General features: G+C 38.0%; 3 protein-coding genes across 3 annotated transcripts; 1 reads left to right on the top strand and 2 right to left on the bottom strand.

Moving 5' to 3' along the window:
- The first annotated feature begins 2005 nt into the window (after nucleotides 1–2005).
- LOC131436496 (EKC/KEOPS complex subunit bud32) lies at nucleotides 2006–6025 on the top strand. The gene is made up of 2 exons (XM_058605225.1): nucleotides 2006–2164; nucleotides 5208–6025. The coding sequence occupies exon 2, from the start codon at nucleotides 5214–5216 to the stop codon at nucleotides 5931–5933; it is 720 nt and encodes a 239-aa protein (XP_058461208.1). The 5' UTR covers nucleotides 2006–2164; nucleotides 5208–5213; the 3' UTR covers nucleotides 5934–6025.
- On the bottom strand, nucleotides 2577–4844 carry LOC131436494 (pentatricopeptide repeat-containing protein 1, mitochondrial). Its single transcript, XM_058605223.1, has 2 exons — nucleotides 3213–4844; nucleotides 2577–3151 (listed from the first exon to the last, which is right to left on the bottom strand). The coding sequence occupies exons 1-2, from the start codon at nucleotides 4730–4732 to the stop codon at nucleotides 2680–2682; spliced, it is 1992 nt and encodes a 663-aa protein (XP_058461206.1). The 5' UTR covers nucleotides 4733–4844; the 3' UTR covers nucleotides 2577–2679.
- LOC131436495 (dehydrogenase/reductase SDR family member 4) lies at nucleotides 6008–7154 on the bottom strand. Its single transcript, XM_058605224.1, has 3 exons — nucleotides 6882–7154; nucleotides 6284–6821; nucleotides 6008–6219 (listed from the first exon to the last, which is right to left on the bottom strand). The coding sequence occupies exons 1-3, from the start codon at nucleotides 6983–6985 to the stop codon at nucleotides 6049–6051; spliced, it is 813 nt and encodes a 270-aa protein (XP_058461207.1). The 5' UTR covers nucleotides 6986–7154; the 3' UTR covers nucleotides 6008–6048.
- Nucleotides 7155–25533: the final 18379 nt, after the last annotated feature.

Here is a 25533-nt window from a genome sequence, read left to right on the forward strand (position 1 = left end):
GGCTCTAGAATAGCAATATTGAACAGTATATTGTATGAATAACTAATACGATTGAGATGGTTAGGCTAACCATGACCGAATCTTTATTTACATTGTAGTTTTCGCTATAACCAGAGCCATGGTATTTTTAACATTTCACTTCTAGTTATTTCGAAACTAAAGGCAGTGGTTGATTCAACAATGCTGAAGATCAGCAGAACATGAGCTAATGTTAAAAAGTTTTATGAATTTGAATTCTAGAACAAGAACAACAAAATAGTTTCATGGAATTTTATTTTATTTTCACATCATATTAAATGATGACATGCCTAGTGAAATGTTGAATAGCAACGTGGACACTGAGGAGCATTGTTTGGTAGCAGCAGTTGATCAAAGGCTCTGATGTCCGGTGGATTTTTTCCTGAAGCAGGAATGAGCAGCATGAAAGAAATTAATAGCCAAGTCCAGATGTAAACCTCGTTACCCACCTGCGATATGTTGGATGTTATTGCTACAGCGACCGATAATGAATAATAAATCGTATACGAGACGTTGATTTCACTGGAAAACGCAGCCGTTGCCGGGAAAATGGTTGAAAAATTGAATTTCAATGACGGAAACTATTAAGGCTACAAACTTTACTCACCTGCAAGACCTACCAAATTACACAAAGTCATCATATAAAATATTTTTTTCATATCAATCACTGATGTGTTACCCACGTACGAAATTTGCTGTTATATTGTAACTTTATGTGACAATAACATAGAACATTCGCTTATTGACAATTTGTATAGTCAGCACAAATGAAATACATAGTCGGTTAAAAAACAAAAAATACACGATAATGTGATTACTACATAAATTCTGTTGATATGGACTACATGAATAGTGTTTTCAAACTTCATAATCGTCTATCAAACCATGTATCTATTTATGGTAACATTATTATACTGTGAACATATTCACATGGTAGCAATAACTATTTCGCTTCTCATATATCAAGGCTCAAGAGCAATTTCACCTTACTAGAAATTGTGAGTTTAACTATTTGTTCTTATATTTGAGATGACTACCATTGTCAGTATGACCATGCCAGAAAAGTCATAAATACAAATAGTTTAGTCAAGTCGTAGTCTTTGTTGTCTAGTAATTTATACAATACAGATGGTGAATAGTCATATATCATGCTCTTTGCTACTATTTTAGCGTATTTAGGTTTCTATGCCCGGTGAAAAATGAACGGCGGCCCTACTGAAAAATGGGTGGCCAACACGTTTCCTGATGAAAACAAAACAATATGTAAAAGCGATTCACACGTAGCATCAGGCGACTATTACCGGCATGGAACGGTCACGGAACAACAACATTAATTGTAAGCAATTCATATGGAGGGACACTACGTCAAGTTCACGGAACATATTAACGTCGGGTACGTGTGCAATATTCGGCTAAAAAAAATTAATAAATTAATCTTTACGTCGACCGAAGTTGAATGATCGACTGAATCGTATTTAAGGCATGCGTTTCCTGATGAAAATAAACTAATCTCGTTTGCATTTGTGGTTGTAAGTGAGCTGTTAGAAAGCCTAATAGTAGAAATGACAATGAAAAACAGTTTGCGGTTACTATGGTTCTTTTCTCAGTGTATAAATACCGATAAATCGGTATACCTGGCAACGTTGCTTCTACACCTAGGGAAATCGTGTGAGAGGTGTGTGTAGTTCCAGACCACAACTTAGTTATCAGCGCTGCCAACTATACCGATTTCTTTATACCGATTTTTGGACTCGATACACGACAATACCGATTTTCAGTTTTTGTGTTGGATTCCATAGGGGTAAACCAGGTCGAGCGACCTTTTTTTTTTTTTTGGTCGCAAAATCAGTTTCCGTCCTAAATCGATGTTTGATTTTTCGAGAAAGATTTTGTACAGATAGATTTTTCCGCCAAATACAGATTTTTCGAAAAAACAGTTGACAGCACTGTTAGTTATCACGTGTCTTCAATTCGCGATCATTAGCAACCAGTACATCTCCATCACAGGAATCGTTTGCGACGTTCAACCCTTATTATTTCATTGGACATAATAAAGGTAGGAACGTTTCGTGTCAGCAAGATTGTGTTGGAAAGGATCAAAACTAGTAACTTGAAAATTACACATTGGCGATCCTGCCAGAAACCGGTTAGTATAATTTACGTTAACTGAGAAGCACCAAATACGTCTTTATAAATTTGACAACCAAAAAAATGACCAACTAATCTGAAATTTACTAAGGATTTTGAAATTTTTTGTTCAAGTGTGTATATCTGTTATCTGTGACAACACCGTGATCGCATCTTTTCAACATTGATCATGAGTTCTAGCACTTCATTAGCTATCTCATAGCCTATGATTCATAGGACGGCCGTGAGGGTTTCTTGGTAGTAACCGGTTATCTCTAGAAACACGAGGTGCGATGTGAAAAGACACATCTCATTGCGAAGATCTAAATTATGAGAATGATAAACAATAATCTAAATGAATTGATCTAGTAAATGTTTTTGAGTCAGGATGAAACGAATTATACATATAAAAATAAAAAAGACTTTCATCTTTAAAATGTATCGGACCAACAGGACTTATTACGAATAAGAAAATAAGTGCAATATTTTATTGGAACTATGGTTACTATGATCTCATAAAATCAGTCCTTGTTCTTACTCTATCCTTATTATCTCTGGCTGCCTTCCTTCATCTAACTCTTCCACCTTTATCTTTCGTATAGAATGTTGTTTTTTCTTTTTATGCCTTTGTTTAGGGTTCTTGGTCGCCTCATAACCGTCGGCTTGTGGCTGTTTGAATTGTTCCCACGGGTGCTCCCTGACTATTCCTCGAGCTTCATCCAACTTTAGCCCCTTCAGTCCCATGTGATCCATCCAGTACTCCAACTTCACTTTGTAACGGTTGTATTCCAGTTTAAACTCCTGGCGCCCTACCTTCCGGGGATTCCGATCGTAGAGTTTGTTTTGCTTTTCACATTTCCGGTTGAAATCATCCAAATGCTGTAGGATTTTGCCGTTCGGTTTGATGCGTTGTTGTTTCACAATTTCGAGAATATCTGTCACGTAGCGGAAGTTTTGTGTTGCCGTTCCTTGCCGTAGCATGGCACCCAAGATTTGAATGTTTACTCTGAAAAACGTTTGAACATTAATATTCAACAGTGTTGCATACCGATGTGAGAAATGATTACCTTATACCGGCGTCGTCCATTTCTTTTAGTAGAGAACGTGCTTCTTCTTGCGTCCGGCAACCGAGGGCCAACACTCCATATGTGACGATATCCGGTTCTAGTCGAGCAGTTTTGATCATCGTTAAGACCTCCCGAGCCGACTCATAATCGAAGCGCATCGAACGTTTTTTAATGAGAATGTTGAAAAAGTCTATGTCACATTTTATGCCATACCTTCGAATGGTGGATAAAATCTGTTTTTCGGCTACAATCGTAGGAGGAATCACATCCATCAGTTCGGTCATAGTTTTGATGTCAGGTTGTATTTTTGCTTGTTCCATTTCTTCTAGAAAACTCGTTGCTCCGCCCAGTATTAGGAGGCGATCTTCAGGTTTTTTAATTTCACCAAGGCCGATAAGGCTTCCCAAATGAGGTGTACGAGACAGAAGATTTGGTGCTCCTTCTGGGGCAGCTGGTTCTTTTACAACATTTACTATCTGAGTTTCGATTGAACTTGGCACGGTTCCATCTCCGAGAAGAGTAGGATTCGAACTATCCTGATGTAACAATGGCATCCCACTGTGAGAGATAATTTGTTCTATAACCTGTTCGGTTGTCTCCAAGTCGCCAATATTGCAATCTCGTACACATCGCAGTAGTAGATTGAACGAGTAGATATCCGGTAAGGCTTTCATGCGATACATTTTGTGCCACACTAGTAAAGCATGTCGGAATCCATACTCAACATCGCTTATGCAGGCTTGTAGCAGAAAATTGAAAGTGTCGGTACTGGTGTTCAAATTTTTCACAATCATATCATCTACCAATTGAAAAGCCGTTTTCAACTCGCCACACCTACCGTAAGCTTTGATCATTGCATTGTAATTTGATTCATTTGGTTCATAACCTTTTTCTATCATAATTTCTCGAAGTCTGTTAGCTTTTTGTAAGCTATCTTCCAGAAAAGGACTGTTGGCGCAGGCATTGAAAAGAGCGGTATAGGTCCCACCAGTAACTTTCAATCCACGTTGTTTCATTTTGTTGTACAACTGAAATGCTTTCTTGCTGTATCCAACCCGAGCGCATCCGCCAATCACTAAATTGAACAGGTAGTTAACCGGCGCCACACGATCTTCTTTCATTCGTACTTCTAGTATATCTATTGCTTCTTTAATTCGTTGATTTTTCAAGTGATTTTTGATTAAATCCGCGTACTGTTTTGTACTCAACTTCTGCGATCGCGGAGGGTAGTTTTGGATAAAATTTTCCTCTTTTATATCACCTTCGTCTAACTTTTCCGGCTCAGGCACCAATGGTGATAATGTTCCGAACGTGTCGGGGTCATGTTTGATTTCCAGCTGCGAAAACTCATCTCGAATAGTAGCTTTATTGAAAACAGGACCAGCTTGTAGATGTAGGGATCGTTGCGTTGGACAAACATTACGAATCTGTCGATTGAACGGTAGACTAGTCAGGTCACGAGAGATTTTAGCCCTCAGTAATAATTGCCGACGAAATATGTGTGTTATAGCAGAATTCATTTGTGCTTTGCTGTGATTTTAACAAATTTCACAAAATGTGGTTCGATTCTTTTAGTTTCAGCTGTAACTGAAAAGAAGGAACATAAGTAAACAAAATCACTATTTCAAAACATTCACACGTTTTATCTTTGACAAAAGGTAATGTCAAGTTAGGAAGAGATGTGAGCAGAATAATTCTCTCTACACAGTAAAAAGTATTCTTGCGATTATTAAGACATTTAATTGAATCATTCAAAAATTTACTTTGTGTTCGCTCTTGTTGACTTTCAGAAGGTAACAATCTGCTGAAGCTTATAGTTTTAAACCAACTAAATCAGAATCTTCAAGAGAACGAACCGATTTTTAAAATGTTTTCTCATTTAACTGCGCATGGTTGACACATTTTTTTCCGTGTTTTCATTTATCATCATAAAGCCGGCAAAGGAATTCGGATAATTTTTCACTCGAATAATTTCACGTTTATATCCTATTTTAGATCAATATGGCAGGAAATGGCAGTAAAACCGGAACGGTTACTACAGAAGGCTTACTGCAACAGGGAGCAGAAGGTAAACTGTACGTTGCTGATTACAACGGAACTCGGTGTCTGGTAAAGGAACGATTCATGAAAAAATATCGTCACCCGGACTTGGATAAACAATTGACCCGACAACGGATCAAAGCGGAACAGAGAGCATTCGAAAGGTGCAAGGCTGCTAATGTTATTACCCCTAAACTGTTAGGTGTAGATTTGTCCGAACGAAAAATCTATATGGAATATCTGGATCGTGCGACCGTCGCGAAACGATATATCGATGAAGCAGCTTTGGAAGGAACTAAAAATAACCCAAAAATATGTCAGTTGGCTGAAGAGATCGGACGATCGGTAGGTAACCTTCATAGCCATAACATCATTCATGGAGATCTGACAACATCCAATATGTTGCTTGATCCGGTCTCCGATGCCAGCGAATCTGGTCTTCCTTACCGGCTGGTTATGATCGATTTTGGTTTGACGTTCCATTCATTCAACGTTGAAGACATGGGAGTGGATTTGTATGTACTGGAGAGAGCTCTTTTGAGTGCCCATAGCCAAGTACCGGAGCTGTTTGAATTAGTGCTCCAGAGTTACAAGGAACACAACACGCACAAGTTAACGGAAATTATTTCGAAGTTTGATGAGGTTCGTGCGAGAGGCCGTAAAAGAACGATGATCGGTTAATGTAAACATTTGAAGGTATAATAAACTTCAACACGTAACATTAAATGTTTAATTGTGCAATAAACAAGACACCGTTTATGTTATCAAACCAACCCTTTATATATTTATTTTGGTATTACAGCCTTGAGGGCATTCCGCCGGAAGCCACGATCGTTTCCCCCGTGATGAAACTGGCATCGTCTGATACCAGAAAAGCACAAACTCCAGATATGTCTTTGGGGTCACCAAATCGTCCCATCGGAATTTGAGCCAATGCTGTTTCTTTGGCCGCATCAGACTCGTGTAACTGAAATTTGTTAACGGACTTGTTTTAAATTGGCCAATCGCTAAAAGTATCGAATCATACTCACAGCAGCAGCAAACTTCGTCTTAACGATTCCTGGTGCAATACAGTTCACTCGAATATTTTCGCTAGCTAAATCCTGACTAGCAGCTTTAGTCAGCCCAAATAAGGCGGTTTTGCTTACCGAATAGGCTCCCAACAGAGAGAACGGTTGAAATCCGGCTATAGACGACACAAATATTATGCTTCCGCCTTTGCGTTGTCTTATAAAGGGAAGAACTTCTTTCGCCAGCAAATACGAACATTTAACATTCACTTCGAAAATCTTGTCCCAAGCCGTCTCGCTAGTATCTAAAACATTGCCAACCTCTGGATTGACCGCAGCGTTGGAAACAAGAATATCGATTCCACCATATTTTTCGATTGCCTTTTCAAACAGTGCCTTCCGATCGGTACTGTTTGCGACATGACACTTAATTCCGGTCACATCTAGTCCCGCCTTGGTCAGCTGATCCACAGCCTTAGCGACGTTTGCATCCTTACGGCTGCTAACAACAACCTTCGCTCCTTCCTGGCCCAGTCGTTCCGCTATAGCATATCCGATACTGCGGGTAACAATTAAGTGTTTTGGTTTTATATTTTTTCTCTGCACGGCAGAAACTTACCCATCCGTGGAAGCTGTCACAACGGCAACTTTCCCCTGTAGACGAGAACCGGCTTTACTGCATAAGTTTCTTGCACCACTCATCATTCCGAACACTTTTAGCATTATAAATTCTTCAACTCGAGTTAAATAGTAGCGATAATGCTTTTTTGTTACCGTCTGATAACACTAGCCTGATACGAAAGATTTGGAATGATGATTTGCAAAATAAAAATAACATTTCGCGTATGAAGTCAGTTCGGTTGATACAAGCTAAACATTGTTGCTCGCAATAATGAGGGGAATATTTCGTTGATATAACGCCTGATGCTATAAGGTGGTACCATAAATCAAATAAACATAGATTTCCCAGTGTAATAGTAATGTAGTTGAGAAACCCGTGACACCAAAAGCACCGTCTGGTGGAGAATGGGTACGTAAATGCTCCTAAAATGCATGCAAAAAGTTGCCTGCGCATTTAACACAACCACAGTAGCTAATGGAAAAAAGTACACCCGTTTGTCACTAGAGGTGCTGTTAGTGTCACCGTACTGTGAGAAATCTATGTTTATTTGATTTATGGTGGTACATACTTTTAAAGCTTTACAGTGGAATTATTTCAATTTCTGATGAAATATTTCGTGTAAAGCTTTTTTTGCGAAATATGTCATATTAGAAAGGTTTCATTTCATATTGAAAATCGTCGAGTAGCACATGAATAATGTAGACTCGTGTCATATATTGCTAGCAGGCCCGTGCACAGGATTTCGTTTCGGGAGGGGCTGGAACTGTCATTATGGAGTATTCAAATAAAACTGACTGTGCCCAAGAGAAGGTTATTGTATTACATTTTTTAACGATTATGCCATTTCTGTCACACATGTTCAAGACCTTTTAAATATTTTGTAAGCGAAGCAACCCTTGAAAGCGATCGCTGACATGATAATTTTTACTTAGTCCAATTAGGACGCTCGAAGCAAACGGTCACTAGAAATCAATTGTTCTTACCAGTTCTTATCTTTTATTCCGACCGGTCATTTCATCAGGTTATGGGCTCTTCAGCGAAAGACGGTGCTGGAATCCCACAGCTGAACGGAAGCAACTATGAAAACGCGGTTCCGAGTCAAGCTCTTTCTGGAAGCTGCTGAAGTTTCGGAAGCGCTTACGAGTTCTTGAAGATGGACCGAAAAGCGAAATCGTTGATGGTAGGATTTGTTTCGCGACGAGTGCCTGGGAATCGTCCGGGACAAAGAAAGTGCTCAATCAATGTGGAAGGCGTTGGAAGACACTTTTGTGAAAAAATCTGTAACAAATCAGACCCTATTACGCAAGCAACAGGCAAGGTTAGGTATTCGAACGCTTTAAGGAGTATGAAGCGATGACGACGACCCATTGGGGATGCAAGATCAGTAAGCTGACGGTGGATCTGGGTCGAGAATACTGTTCGAACGAGCAACATATGTACTACATGTGTAGAGGAATCCAGTAACAGCCTATGGTTGCTTACTCGCCGCAACAAAACGGCGCAGCGGAACGTTTCAACAGAATGTTGATCGAGAAAGTAAGAACGATGCTACTTGACTTTCATATGCCGTAGCAAATGTTGTCCGAGGCGGCTCTCATGGGGGCGTACCTGCTGAATCGAAGTCCAACGAGTGCGCTGAAAGGACATGTGACTGCTGCTGAGTGCTGGTTAAAAGTAAAGCCGAACTTTGGAAAACTGCGCATATTCGGTTGCAAAGCATTTGCATGGATTTCGAATCAAAAGCGAAGCAAACTGGACAGCAAGAGTCGTGAGGTGGGTAATTATCGAGTACGCACCGAACGGATATCCTCTTTGGGATCAGACATCAAGGAAGGTGTTCATGATGTAAAATTCAACGAAATGTGCTTCCCTTTTCGTGAAGACTGCGATACTAAGAAAAATAAACCGTTGGTCATATCCCTACGTTATCAGTAAGAGGGGGAAGAAATAAAGAATGTTGCTGCTAGCCTGCCAGAAGCGGAATGTGATGCTGACAGCTTGCCGGAGTGTGAATCCGACGATGAATCTATCGATGATTCGAATGAAAGTAAAATGCCAGTCGGTGTATCTAACCCTGGGGCGCTCCCTTCGCATCACAGAAGTGACGACTGTGCGGAGTCAATCACGAGGCACAGCGAACGGGAGCGCAAGCTCCCAGGTAAGTACCTAGATTTCTTCACCGGTTTCAGAGCAACCTCTGCTGGTTTCATTTCTACTTCAACAGATGCTCCGTGTACATTCAACGATATTGCAAGCCGCAATGATCGTTAATCGTGGTTGAAAGCGGTTGAGGAACGCTAACGCTAACAACGTGTGGAAATTCGTACTATGCTCTGAAGCAGTGAAGCCGTTGAAATATAAATGGGTTTTCAGTATCAAGGAAAATGAGCTTGGAAATCAAGCGCAAAGTGAGACTGGTCGTGAAATGATACCTTCAGAAGCCTAATATTTACTATGAAAAGACGTATGCGCCGGTTCCGAGACTGTTTACCATTTGGACCGTGCTAGCAGTTGGAGTTCAACAACGATGTATATTCCACCAAATGGATGTTAAGATGGCGTTTCTGCATGGCGAGCTGCGGGTGGAAATTTACATGGATGTTCCTGAAAGCGTGAAGGCTCCTTCTGGAATGGTATGTCGCTTACAGAAATCGTTGTACGGGCTAAAGCAGTCTCCTCGCTGCTGGAACGATAAGTTCAACAATGTTATTTTGAAACTGTGATTCGTGCGATCGAAACACCACTACTGTCTGTACACTTTGTGCAGTAAAGATGGAAGTGATGCGATTTGTCTTGTGCTGTATGTAGAACAGTTCTGGTTTTGAAAAAAAAAAGTTGTCTGACGTTTTTGCGATGACGTATTGCGGTGAAATGAAGCATTTTCAGGGCATCAAGAATAGCTAAGATCAAGGTGCTGGGATTATAAAGCTTATACAGGCATCACACATTGAGAGGCTCCTGTTGAAGTTTGGCTTGGTAGACTGTAACTCGTCGAGGACCCCTATGGAGAAAAACTTGAAACTGGAATCAAGGTAGGGCAAGCACAGTATGGTGCCTCACCGTGAGCTTCTGGGAAGTCTCATGTACATTATGATGTCGACTCGATCCGATATCTGCTACCAGGTTGGGAATTGGGGTGATTTCAGCAGAAACCTGGCCAACCCCGTTGGACCGCTTTTAAGCGGATTGTCCGTTATCTTAAAGGTACCCCGAACTTGGTGTAAAAATTTGTAAAAAGCAATAAAGCAAGCCCACTTGTCGGGTACGTTGACGCAGATTGGGCTGCGGATACTGTTGACAGGAAGTCGGTGAGAGGCTACTTGTACCAGGTATTCGGTTGCACTGTATCATGGTGCAGTAAGAAGCAGACTACATCATCAAGCGAAGCAGAGTATGTGGCTCTGAGTGCTGCCGCAGCTGAAGCAATCTGGCTGGCTGGAATATTGAACGATCTTGATGTGAAGAATGTCGAACCAGTCACAATCTACGAAGACAACAATGGGGCTATAGGAACGGTAAAGAATTTGGAGTGCAAACGGGTAAAACACATAGATGTAAAGCATCATTTTGTTCTGGAAGATTGTCGATTGAACCCATAAGTACGACGAATCAGTTGGAAAAAGTAACGCAAGTAACGCTTCGTAACAACTATAACTTACAAAAAAGTAACGCTTCATAACGCCCGTAACACCTGTAACTTACTAAAAAGTAACGCATGTAACGATTCGCGTTCTGCGTTGAAATTTCCAGTTGAAGGTTTCTTCGTCACTCTGAATTCTTATTGCATTGTAGAGTAAAACTAAAAATGATCAAAGTTGTAGACGTCAAAATAGCTTGTAATAACTTCAAATAACTGCTAATCACTTTATCGAGTGAAACGAATATTGTTTAAATCTGGAACAAAAATTGAAGATACACTATGTACGGATGAAAAGTGCCAATATTTGTATTGGCAGCCCAAACGCCAAGTTTGTTACTTGGAAATTTATCTACAACTAGCTGACCCGTCGAACTTCGTCTCTCCCAAAAATTATTTGTTCGAATTTATGTTTTCGGACAGCAGAATTGGTAAACGACTAAGTTGTTAACGTTTATCTCCATTATTCTTCTGATTACTTAACCTACAACCAACGGAATTCGACATACATTCACCAAAAATTAATGTGAAAATGTGGAATACTTCTGTTGAGCAAAAAATTAAACAAATGCACAGATTGTCATCCCATCCTTTGAAAATAAAGAATTTCTCTATTGGCTTCGACATAATGGATATAAGGTGTCACGCTTTCTCTTCTTCTGTGATTCTTGCTTTCGATAATAGATAACTAACCAGAATTTTGTATTGATAAACTTAACACATACATACAAAGCATACAAAGCATACAAAGCATTTTGAAAGTCCATTTTTAGGGATTACTCATACTTGAATGTTCGCCCGACGCAACAGAATAAACTTTGAAACAGTTCCTTGTACAGTTTTTAAGCAGCGAGAAAGTTTTCTCAGATCTTGTTCTGTATATTCATGTTGCCAAAAAGTGCCACGCGGGCTCTAATAAAGTGGATATTGTTCAGGTATTGATCTTACCAATTAGAACATTTCATTAGAATATGAAATATAAAATGGCAGTATAAATCCATTATGGTAATCATATTGAACATTGATATCTCATTGTCACTTATTGTGTGCGCTAAAAAGCAGAATGCAAGGAAAATCTATTAGTTTGACATTAGCGCTTCTACAGAACAATCTTTTCATTGATTCATTTAAAAATTTTCTAATTTGTTAAACTCGCGCTCACAATGACTAATTTTTTTTATCTAACTCCATTAGACACAATCCATCAACTGGTATACGATATCAGAACTTTGTCTCCTGCCTACAGCGGTTTTCTAGAACAGTCATATGCATTCCGTTATTGAGTTATTTGCGAGCAATATTTTTGATATCCAATTAAGCACGTGGCTCGAAAAGACAAATAACATGAATCAAGTATGCATGTGAAAACTTCACACAAAACAACTCGTCGCGCGCCAAAAGATTCTTTTAACGAAATACTTATGCAACTCGTTATGCGCCAAACACCCGGTGGGGGTAAAAACTGTTCAAACAAAAAAAGAATCATGTAGGGTAAGGGCTCCCTATTTCATCTCATTTGTAAGGACGTCGCCACTAAAATCACTATAACTATTTCATATTACTGCTTCATTCGCCTTGCTCCACATTGAGATTTGATTCACATTCCTTGGAAATTAAAATAATGTTCATAAAACAGCAAAAAACACTTATGAAATGTTCACTACTCTGCTCCTAATTTCATCTCAATGGATTTTTATCCATCCTATCGTTGATCCTTTATTCATCCTATAAATTAGCAATGGCGACAGCAATCAAAACGAAATATTCCACTATTACACTCTCAGGTTCAAAATGTCAGAATTCTTCTTAAAAACGGCCTAATGCCAACTATGAGACAATATACGATATTTTTACAACCAGCTTGAAATCATTTCAACGTTTGAATATTTTTCAGTCGTTTCCGTTACCTTTCGCTTTAAATTTAAAATTTTACTGAAAAGTTAAATTGGTGAACTTTAAATAAAAACAAAACTGTGATTGTTACTATTTATTCATTAGCCCTTCTTAAAACAAAGTGTAGAGCCAGAGATTCCATTTATACAGATTTATATGTATTGTATAGATTTTTGCGTTCGCATACTGGTTTAAATCAAAGTACCGATTTTGTAAAGATTTCCTAAATTTAATACAGATTTGTACAGGTTCATAGAAAGAAAAAAATTAGACTTTTCTCTCTGAGTATCTATTAGTATTTGATTGCGGTGATTCTTTAAAAGTTTATTAATCAACGGACAAATCACATGTTAAAGTGGAAATTTTTTATGTAGATAATTGATTATGAACACTGACAAACATTTATATTAAAATTTGGAACCAATTTGAACTATTTGAAGCCAGATATTTTCATAGAATATGTATTACGTTCCATAGAAAGTCTATATCAGGTCTATCTGTTTTCACTAATAAAATGATGTTAACAGATTTTATTAGTGAAAACAGATTTAACATCATTTTATTAGTGAAAACAGATAGACCATATATAGAGTTTCTATGCAACGTAATACATATTTTCTATGAAAATATCTGGCATCTCTGAGCACAGCCGATGAAACACACACACTTCACAGAGTTATGTTGACGTATAGCGGAATGAAACCAGTGCTACTAGATTTGCCACAATGGTTATTTCATTAGTATTTAACATGCTCTTCCTGGTAATATTCGAAGGCAAAACAGTTTTATTGAAATATTAATATCAATAATATAATTAAACTAATGTCACGGATACCAAAAAACATACTTTTTGATGAGATTTTGAAGAAGAAAAACAATTTTTGTTTTGTAACATAATGAGATAACTTGGCAACTTTGCGAAACCAAATGAGATGAAAACGAAGCGCAATCAAGTGAACTAAGTGAAAAACTTTCATCTCATATTTTTAAAGACTTTTATTGTTTGTCGGGTAGTTTTTGAAGTATTAAATCGTTAATTAAACAAGTAGCAAGTGAACATCACTAATTATGAAGTCATACTGCATTCAATGGTAGTGTAATTGTGCGAAAAAGTGATCATGATTTGAGACGAATCGATTAGTAGATAATCAGAAACATGACGAACTGTAAATCTTGAGGCGAAAATGTGTCCTAAATTGAAAAGTGAGTTTATTTTAAATGAAAAAAACGATAACCGAAGAACTTAAAACCATTTCTTTCAATAGGAAAGTGTGACAATAGCTTTTATAATCATTTTAAAACATTTCACAGTTTGGTTCAGGTAGGTTTTAAAATATTATTCATGTTCAAAGTAATGAGGTGAAGGGATGAGATGGAAATAGGAGCTCAGATGAAATAGGGAGCCGTTACCCTAAATCCGTCCATCCGTTCTTACGTGATGCGATTGCAAAGAATGATCTCTGCATTTTTGTATATATAGATAGATAGATAGATAGATAGATAAACCGTATCGAATCAACCAATTTTGAAGACGTCAATGGTCTGAATAATGTGGCAATGCTTGGAAAACCTAATTTGAAATGTAAAATTGTACTAAAAAAAATTACGATTCAGGTGACTTTTTCACATGTTGATCAAACTGTCAAACAAACTTCGTTTTAATTTAGCGATATAGGCCCTTATTACCGTTCTCACTTCCACTTCCACTTTCACTTCACTCACGTATCACTTCACTTGATTTTACCTATTGGTAATCACGCATAGTGAAATGATCATTGTAGTGGAAAAAATTCATCTTTCATCTTTTTTTTTTTGGTGGCGTGATGTTCATAATGACATCAAGTTCATCCAAATAATTACTTTTGTCTCTGAAGCGACTTCCTTAGTAAGGACCTAAATTCACTTCACTCAATTTTCACCGTGTAGTGATACCGGTAATAAGGGCCATAAGTTCACTACGTTTGTCTTTTGGAAGCGCTTGATGTAATCGTTCTTTGATTATGCGGTAGTTTCACTGAAAAGGGCTCTAAACATCAATTTCAATGAAACAAAACATTTTTTATTCCGCATTCATGCCAGAGAAATGATTTTTTTTTCAAGGTGTTGAAGTTTTAAAAAGTTGTGAATATTTTTAATTTCGTACTCAATTCGCTCAGAAGATTTCAAAAAGTAACAGATCAAACGGGTTTTATTTAGAACTGCTTGCAATTATCATCAAGACCTTAAAGAAAAATTTTCTATCCATCGATTTCATGGACGAATATATGTATACTTAAGTATGTAAGGTATTTGAACTTTTGAGAACAGTTATGACTGATTGATGCCAGCCCTCGGCGTTCCCGTTCAATCCCAAACTTGCTGTGAGAACGAATCGACAAAAGTTGTTCCGCTGAAAGCCGACGTAATGCACTACCGGAACCCATCATTAATCTTGACATCGGTCGTCATCGTACGGGCCCCGGTCAATTGAAAAGAATCGTGTTCCAACGATAAACGTCCCCGCGCAAACATTGATGATTTAGGCACATCCGATATCTGCAAACAGCAACCGATTTAGGCTAAACTCAAGAAATCCATTCTTCCGTCTGTAAACACAGCGAGCCCAAACATCACTCCGATGGGATGGTGGTCGCCTGCCTGAAGATGCTGTCATGAAGTCAGTCGGGGGAAAAGGAAACTTCCGATTTCCGCAAATCAATTCATCTCCCGGCGTGACGCGCATCATCATTCTGTTTTTTTTGTTGTTGTTGCTGACTTCTGTATGGCGGCACTATTGCATTACCATGGATGGGAGGAACATATCCGGAACTTCTGACATCTGAAATATTAGGCGAAAAGATTTTTCACAGCGATAGGAAAATTGCTGCTGTTTTTTTTCTGTTTCTTTCGAGGGTTGTTCCTCTTTCGGGTTAGGCATCGTGTTTTCAGAGAAACAAAAAACGATAAAAATATTTACAGATACGAGTGGTGTTTTTCTGCGGCTGATTTCCGCCTTTTGAATCCTAGCGGAACGGCCACCGGGGGATGGAAGAGGGGGGAAAGGAGTAATGATGCCGAATTCTTAAATGTTTTTATGGAACCTTTATCTTGTTGTGTCATCGAAACTGTTTGCAGTATTTTGCAACGAGGGCGACGGATCGAAACATTCGCTTCTCGTGAGGTTATGAATTCATATCGCTGATCATCCGAGCTTTGGAAAGTGGCAGATGTAAATGACTTTTCACCCCGAGCACTATTCGGGTGATGAAATGGATTTCTGTCCGCAAAAGGGACAGTGATTAACAGTCTCCGGTTAATGAACAAAAACGCGCAAATTGAGTTTTGAGTTCTATTCAAATTTTACGGACAATAAAAGTGATTAAAATAAACAAGTGTTTGTACGCGGCTTTTGTTTCAGATTGTGATTGGATTAGATTTGAACAATTTTCTTCTTTGTAAGCAGTATAAGAATTTCTTCATCATCTTACGAAGACAAGAATAAGTTGTTCTGAACGAAACCCATCTTTAATGATTTTTACGTATGACCGCACAAAATTCTAGAACGGTTTTACGAAATTTTGAAAGGGTAGAAGAATTTTAACCATTGCGTTTCGTTAATACAATAATTCCGGCGGATTGCATACACTTAAAGACTGTCCCAGAAAGTATGGACGCACTTTAATTTCGCTGTAAATAATTCACAAGTGTTAGATATTCAAATTTTATTCGATATACTGATAATATTAGACTACAACAACAGAATATTATTCTCAACATTTGCTACTTAGCCATTGTAGACTAGCTGGCGCACCTTCTTGCGAACGTTCCTCATTAAATTCCGTACAGACTTCTTGGCGACAAGTTTTGACACTTTTTTTCAATATTTTTCGAACTGTTGAATGGTTTCGGCTGCCGAGACATGTTTCCTAAGATGTGCCTTCGTTAATGCCCAAAATTCCTCAATTGGTCGAATTTGTGGGCAATTTGGTGAATTCATGTCTTTTGGGACGATAGTGACATTTTTGGTAGTATACCATTCTACCGTTGATTTCGAGTAGTGGCAAGAAGCAAGATTTGGCCAGAAGACAATAGGATCTTTGTGGCTTCGAATCATGGGTAGAAGTCGTTTTTGTAAACATTCCTATATTTCGCTGTTAATTGAAGCAGTGATGAAGGGTTTCGAAATCTTACCGCAGCTACAAATTGCTTGCCAGACTATAGCTTTCTCACCAAATTTTTCGACTTCAATCGATGTCTCGGACTGGTTTAACACTTGCCCTTCTCGCACCGTATAATATTGTGGTCCCAGCAAAGAATTGTAATCTAGTTTCACGTTGGTTTCGTCGTCGATGATTATGCAGTTCAAATTTTCAGCAAGAATCGTATTGTACAGCTTTCGAACCCTCGGCCTGATCGATGCTTCTTGTTTCGGACTACGTTTTGGTGGTTTCTGCTTCTTATAGGTTCGAAAATTCAAGACGTTGTTCTGCTGAAAGTCCACGCACTTCGAAACAAACTAATGAAAACGAATAAACAACTGCACAAGTGGTTAGAGAAGAGTTGCTTACAGGACGCACTATTATAGTTGTAATAACTTTTTAATGGTGGCCGCATTGTTCTTTTGATGTGAGTCCGCGGGAAACACCCTCGGCCCACTAAGACCCGGCGGGTGTTCGCACAATGTTCCTGTAAATTTCGTATGAATTTCATTAGGCTTTTTATTGAAATTCCAATTTTCGTAACTTCATAAGGCGGTCTTATAATTCGCATACGATATTCTCATGGCTAAAAACCAATATAAAAACCGATATAATTGAATTTTTTGCCTGATTGTACTAATTTCCTCATGCATAGCTAAATTTTTCAATTTCAACACAAAAATGCTCTACAAGCAGTCACCTGGTAATGGACGCAAGCGACATCACTACTAAATAAATACAAAACAATAATTAATTTTGGAAAAAGATGCCGAATGCGAACGGCGAAGCGATATTTTACGACAAAGATAACTTTTTTCCAAAACACTCGATTTAAGGAGTGCATCGATAAGTAGTTAGCAACATTCAAACAGTTATTACTCTAAAATGGCTTAATTTTTTGCAGCGTGTTTTGCGATGACATGTTTGTTTACATGTCAATAACAGCTGCGCAATCGATTGGATTCGGTACGGTTTATCGTTTCAATGATGAGTCGAGTTAATCCGGAAACGCGAAAGAAAATTCTGTACACTTGGTGCTCAGAAAGTGGTGTCACGTACAACGAAATTGCAAAACGGGTGAAAGTGCACCACACCAGTTACAAAAATATTATCGAGAAATTCGGTAAGACCCTTCCCATGAAGGATTTGCCCCGATCCAGTAGGAAAACGGGTCCCAGCCAGCCCGGCCGGGACTTAAAAGTGGTTTTAGTACATTCAGGAAAAACCCATCGGCGTCGACGCGGGATTTTGCCAAGCAGTTCAACACCAGCATCGGGATGATTCAACGGATCAAAGTTCGGAACTCCCTGAAAACGTACAAAAAACAGAAGGTGCCGAAAAAGTCCCTGTTACAGCAAGTTCAGGCCAAAACAAGAGCGCGAAAACTGTATAACCTGATTCTACAGAATAAAGACGGATGCATCCTGATCGACGACGAAACCTACGCCAAGGAAGACTCTCGAGCGCTGCCCGGACCGCAATATTATACGAAATCGGTGTACCAGGACCTGGACGACGCTGACACCACGGTGGCGATGGAAAAGTTTGGGCAGAGGGTGTTGTTCTGGCAAGCAATTTGTACCTGTGGTTTGCGGTCGTCGATTTTCTTCACGAAGGGCACAATTAACGCCAAGGTATACGAGGAAGAATGTTTGAAGAAGAGAATGCTGCCACTGTACAGAAAGCATAAGGCTCCTCCTCTCTTCTGGCCGGATTTGGCTTCAGCCCACTACGCCAACTCCGTTCTACAGTGGTTGTCAAAAAATAATGTACAATTCGTAGAAAAGGACATCAACCCACCGAACTGCCCGTATCTTCGGCCAATTGAAAGGCATTGGGCAATTGTCAAGCGGCACTTTCGGAAGGAAGGTACAGTGTCCCAAAACATGCAGGAGTTAAAAAAAAACTGGACAACTGCCACCAGGAAAGTCACAAATGTAACTATGCAGAATTTAATTAAGAATGTCAAGTCCAAAGTGCGAGCGTTTCACAGAAACTAGGATTTTCTTCAATATAATCAGTGAAATGCATAAACATGTAATTTTTCTATAATATGTCGAAAACTGATGTCAAAATATGTTTTTTTTCGCTTTTATTCAATAATCCATGTTGCTAACTAGTTTTCGATACACTTCTTACTTATATGCCTTCAACAATTAGCACGATGCGGCTCGACAGCTCACATTTTTCGCGGTAAATTGGAAACCTTTTTTTGAATTCCGAGTGGGTAAAATTGCAAGTGGGTACAACTACCCAGCTACCCATACACTCTGCCGAGCCTGGATATGTTTCGTGATATTGAAAACAAATTTATTCAATGTTTGACGATTGTTCTTGTCAAGAAATTTCCCAGAGCATCCTAAGGCACAGAGGATAAAGACCCTCGTAACACTAAAGTAAAAAAAGTCTATGTAAACGGAGGTTTGGATGTATTTAGGTATTAAAGGAACCCTGGTCGTCAAATGGTGAGATAACCAAGTCCTCACAAGTCCCTATCTCATGCCTCCCCGAGCGTCTATGATGACATTTGGTCAATGGAACGGCGTCGACTGGGTGCTATCGCCTTCTGCGTTAGTAGCAGAATGAGAGGGTGCGAATTGACTCATAAGTTGAAGCCCATCCTAAAATGCAATGTTTTATCATAGTGTATTACAACATATAATTCTGTTGTTTATTACATCATGTATTATTATTATTATTTTTATTATTATTACTATTAGAAGAGCGTAACTCACACTGCGACATTAACTGTTATATTGTATCATAGCATATTATTTCATATATTATCGTCTTACATTCTTTTATGTTATTATATAATATGTTGTATGGTATTATACTGCATTGCATTATATCATATTATATTGTACTAGCTGAATGACCCGGCGTTGCTCGGAAATGTTTCGGGAAGAAAAGGCCGACCAAAATTCCCGAAGTTGTTCTACTTAGTGTAATACTCTGAGCAGTTTTATGTTGCTACTCAATAAATTTTACCTTACACTTCCCATGTTTGGGGCACTTGCTGCACTCCCTCTCCCTTAAAATAATCTTTCAATCTACATTGACATAAAAGTAGTATCTGTATTTGTCAAGATGCATCGTTTCTCGTAGAATAAATTTTATATTGAACTTCCCTTTTTATTAGTGAACTTACTACAGCTCTCCTCCACCCTTATGACCACCTCTTAGTAGTGTACGAAGTATCTGTGCTCTTCAAAAAGTATCGATTAATTCATTAAAATAACAATAGCAGTACTACTTAATTCAAATTAACGATAGCAATACTATCTAGCACAATCTTGACATTCTTGCCCCTCACTTAATTTATAGAAATTTCAAGATGAAAATTGATTTTCAAGATCCCCTTCTCCTAGTCTGCATCCGCCCTGAGTCTGAATTTTTCATGACCCCCTCCCCCCAACTTGGACACTTGCTACGCTCCCTCTCCCACAAAATACCCTTTTTACCATCTCTTAAGAGCAATAAGTATCTGTACCAAGTTTAATAGCAATCCGTTAATTAGTTCCAGAGTTATTACATTACAAACATTACACCCCCTTCTTTTTAAAGGTACTTGCTACATCCACCACCCATATAATCATATCTAATATATGCAAACTGTTTCTATGATCTAAAAAAAGTATCGATTCTCGTCAAATTAGACAAATTTTTACATCACCCCCCCTGTTAAGGACACTTACTACGATCCCTCCCCCATTAAAATACCCTTATGACCTTTTCAGAAGAGCAAGAAGTATCTGTGCCAAGTTTGGTGGCAATCCGTTCAATAGTTTCGGAATTGTACCGTTTCAAACATTACACCACCCTTTTTAAAGCCACTTGCTACATCCACCCCCGTAAAGTCATATCTAATGTATGCAAAATGTTTCTATGGTCTTCAAAACGTATCGATTCTCGTCAAGTTATATGAATTTTTTCATGACCCCCTCCTGTTAAAAACACTTGCTACGCTCCATCCTCTATAAAAATGCTCCCTAAACCATCTCTGAAATGTGAATAATACGTGTGCCAAGTTTGGTGGCAATCCGTTCAGCAGTTCCGAAGTTATGGCGTTACAAACATACAAACTTACATCCATTTTTATATATATATAGACTAGCTGAATTACCCGGCGTTGCTCGGAAATGTTTCGTGAAGGCAGGACCGAAAAAAATTCTCGAAGTTGTCCTGCTTAGTGAAATACTCCGACTGTAGTGAAACATAACTTAGACGGAAACCCGATCGAACAATACTCCCTTCATGTTCTGACTGCGAATGATCAGTGTCCAGTCTCAGATCTCACAATAATCATAATTTTTATGGTATTCTCGACAAATTGGGTCAGTTTTATATTTGAACCCTTTTGTTAAGAACATTTAAAACACCTTTCTCTCTATAAATACCTTCTTAGTAACCTCCGAGTTTCGTATCTATATGTGCTTGTAACGTACTTCCGTACTTCCTCGTCACAATCGATCTACAATACCTTTGGCTTCCATGGATATAATCACTTGCTACTCCCTCCTCTTTATAAAAATTTTACACACATGACACACATGACATCATGAATGGTTCAAAATTTTTCATCTGATAATGATTATTTTATAACGAAAGGTTGTTTAACATCATAACTACATTCGTACTATAGAATGACGTTTTCATATAAATTATTTTACCAAGGTTTTAACCATTTTGGTCGTTCATCGGAGAGGAAAACCTATAGAATAATGATTCAGTTAATGCAAATGTTGTTGTATCTGTGCTTTTCAAAAAATATCGATTCCCACCTTTGGTATATGTGCCAAACTTGGTGGCGATTCGTTTAGTTGTTTCGTAGTTATGCTGAAACTTAAATACACTCGCGTTCATAGACAGATAAAGATTATTTTCCCTTAGCTCTTTGAATTCCCCGGCAAATGGAAACAGATCCTTTGAGATTATTCAAAGAAAAATACGACCTTGAAATTTTTGCCACTCTCTTGTTTTATAAAAAATGGGAGATTAAAATTTATTTTCAAAACCCCCTCCTTCTAGTCTAAATGTCGATTCTATTCAAATTTCGTCATTGACCTTCTCTCCCCATGTTAAGGACACTTCCTACACACTTTCCCCCCTGAAAATGTCCTAATGATCATTTCTGAAGAGCAAGAAATATCTGTGCCAAATTTGATAGCAATCCGTTCAGTAGTTCCGGAGTTGCGCCGTTACAAACATTACATCCCCTTTTTAGAGGGACGTACTACATCCACCCACACGAATACCCTAAGTTGCACAAAAAGTATCTATGGTCTCCAAAAAGTATCGATTCTCGTCAAATTAAATAAATTTTTTTCATGACCCCTGTTAAGGATAGTTGCGACGCTCTCTCCCCCATAAAAATACCCTTACAACTATCTCTGAAGAGCAAAAAGCCGCTATGCCAAGTGTGATAGCAATCCGTTCAGTAGTGTCGGAGTTATGCCATTACATCTCCCTTCTTTAATGCACTTGCTACATTCACTCCCCATATCTATCATATCTAAGGTATGGAAAATTTTATGATTTTTTTTCTTGGCCCCTCCTGTTAATGATACTTGCTGCGCTTCCTCCCCTATAAAAATACATTTATGACTATTTCTGAAGAGCAAGAAATAACTGTACACAATTTTATAGCAATCCGTGCAATAGTTCCAGAGTTATGCCGTTACAAACATTACACTCCTTTTTTAGAGGCACACCCTCTCCACACAGAATATCCTCATAATCATATTTCAGTTGTTCAAAAAGTGTACTCAAAAAGTACCGATTCTCGTAAAATTAGATAATATTTTTAATGACCACCTTTGTTAAGGACACTTGCTACGCTCCCTCCACCCATGGAAATATTCTTATAACCATATCTGAAGAGCAAGAAGTACATGTACTAGATTCAATAACAATCCGTTAATTAGTTTTGAAGTTATGCCATTACAAACATTTCACTCCCCTTTTTAAAGGCACTTGCTGCATCCATCCCCCATTAAATTATATCTATGGTATGCAAAATGTTTCTAAGATTTTCAAGAAATATCGGTTTTCATCAAGTTATATGAATTTTTTCATGACCCCTCCTTGGTTATGACACTTGCTACGCTCCCTCCCCCCATAAAAATACGCTTATGTCCATCTCTGAAGAGCAAGAAGTACATGTGCCAAATTTGATAGCAATCCGTTCAGTAATTCCGGAGTAATGCCATTACAAACATTACAACCCCCTTTTTAAAGGCACTTGCTACATCCACCCCCCATATAATCTTATCTAATATATGCAAAATGTTCCTATGGTCTTAAAAAAGTATCGATTCTTGTCAAATTAGACAAATTTTTTCATGAGCTCCCCCTGTTAAGAACACTTACTACGCTCCCTCCCCCCCCATGGAAATACGCTTATAACCATCTCAGAAGATCAAGAAGTATCTGTGCCAAGTTTGGTGGCAATCCGTTCAGTAGTTTCGGAATTATGCCGTTTTAAACATTACACCCCCCTATTAAAAAGCACTTGCTACATCCACCCCCCATATAGTCATATCTAAGGTATGTAAAATGGTCTTCAAAACGTATCGATTCATGTCAAGTAATATGAATTTTTCCATGACCCCTCCTTGGTAATGACACTTGCTACGCTCCCTCCCCTATAAATATACTCCCTAAACCATCTCTGAAATACAAGAAGTACCTGTGCCAAGTTTGGTGGCAATCCGTTCAGTAGTTCCGAAGTTATCGCGTTACAAACATACAAACTTACATCCATTTTTATATACATAGATTATATTATATTATAGTGTTTATTATTAGTAGTAAGTACTACGTACCTCTGCGCAAAATATAAATTTGTTTTCCTTATAAGTTATCATTTTTAAAGTAATCTTTTAACTAAATATCAAGGTCGTCACAAGGTGAGCTTGGTCCTCACTGGTTCCTGTTTCATGCCTACACGTGTGTCTGTGGTGACAATTGGTCGATAGAATGCGTTGATGGCAGAATGAGAGAATGAGAAATGACATATACACCCTCATTCTTGTTTACGGCCGTATGCGATACGTTCGAAAGTATAGCAAATTCGTATTCCCGTTTACGTTCGAATCAATCACACTTTTAAACATCGTACATGCATAAAAACAACGCCCATCCAACTTTAAACTATCAGTTCTGGTCAGATTTGAGTTGTAAATAAAAATCTTTGATATCATTTGTTATTTGACTTGTTTTTTCACTGATTTTGTATCATCATGTTTGCTTACGTCCGTATCGACCATACGACGAACACATGCTTTCGAACGAATGCGAACAAGCCATTCTTGTTTTCACTCGAACGTGTACGTACGCGATTCCTGTGCAAAAGAAGGATCGGTAGCGCAGGTAGTTTTTTAAGGAAGATTCCAAGCATCAAGGAAGTGACGAATGCTACATAATAAATAAATATCGTACACAGGACCAATTTTATTCAAGTCGGTAAATGAAATTTTCGAATTAAACTTCGTGCAAAGTAAAAAAAGCATTTGAAATAGCAGTCCGATCAGTAGTATCTGCGAAAAATATGTTGCATTTTTCTTGCAATTATGTCATGTTTTCGATAGCTTACATATTCATTTCATTGGTAAAATCATGCATTTAATATAAAATAAAGCATGTTTACCCATGGCGTATTTTCCATAAAGTACTTAAGAGATGCAAAAATGATGCGTAAAAACTTTGAACCTCGCATATATTCAAAGGCTCCCCACAAAAAAAACAGCATTTCACTGTACTGCTATGCTTTCTAAATGATTTATGCAAAACACAAATTTATAATTTGATTACAAATAACTTTAGATTCGAAAATAATTTTGTTAGAGATCGGTTAAACTTTTTTCAATGTGTTCGAATCGTTGATTCGCAACATTAAACTGACGAATCGAAACCACGGCATTTCGTCTATTCGTCCGTAAACGGGAATGGGACATTTCGTTCGTACGAATGATGTTCGAACACACGCTTCGTTTGAAACTAAAATGGCATACATTCTAGCGTTTCGCATATGGTTAATCACATGAATTGGACTGATTACATCAAGGCTTAGCATTTATTTTAAGAAGTTTACTGATATTTGAATATTTTGTGGCAAACGAGTCGCGTTCGAATTCATTCGAGTGAAAACGAGAATGGCTTATTCGTATTCGTTCGAAAGTACCCGTTCGTCGTATTGCGGATACGCACGTAAACAAGAATGAGGGTGATAAATTCAAGTAATATAATATCATAGCATATCACAACATATCATTTTATTCGTTCTATTATTTATTATATAATTCATTGTACTATATTATATTGTTTTTTATTATTATTTTCATTATTATATTTATTGTTATTAGTATTAATTTGTCATTAATAATAATAATAACATATATTATTTTTATAGATGTGGATATTATTATTGTTATTAGAATAGAAATATTCTACTTCCTGCAGTATTGCGAAGATAGAAGAGCATAACTGACACTCTACATTAACTGTTGTTTTATATATTGTTTCATAATACATTATGTTATATTATGTTATATTATATTATTTTGTAATCTATTATATCATTTTATGTTATATTAATTTCACTACACTATGTTTCATTGTATTTATCAATATAAATCATTTATCACGGGGACGTAAAGGGGAGGGAGCATCAGGGCATCGGACGAATTGATGACTGGACGAGGGATTGTGGATAGCCAGCCCAAGTCACTTGAAGGAAACTTGTTTCCTTTTGAAGGTTTGAAATGAGTCTGACGCGCCCTTCTCAAACAAACCATCAGGCGGGTTCAAGCATTTATAGCGATATGCTTCATTCATGCACTGGATATTATGGTTGGAAGAACATCTTTTATTCCTGCGGAATACGAGTAAGTGACTCTACTTACTTATCCGCCCAACCCTTTTTGTTCGCTTTTCGGTA

Source organism: Malaya genurostris, chromosome 3 (genome assembly GCF_030247185.1).
Source record: "Malaya genurostris strain Urasoe2022 chromosome 3, Malgen_1.1, whole genome shotgun sequence".
NCBI lineage: Eukaryota > Metazoa > Arthropoda > Insecta > Diptera > Culicidae > Malaya > Malaya genurostris.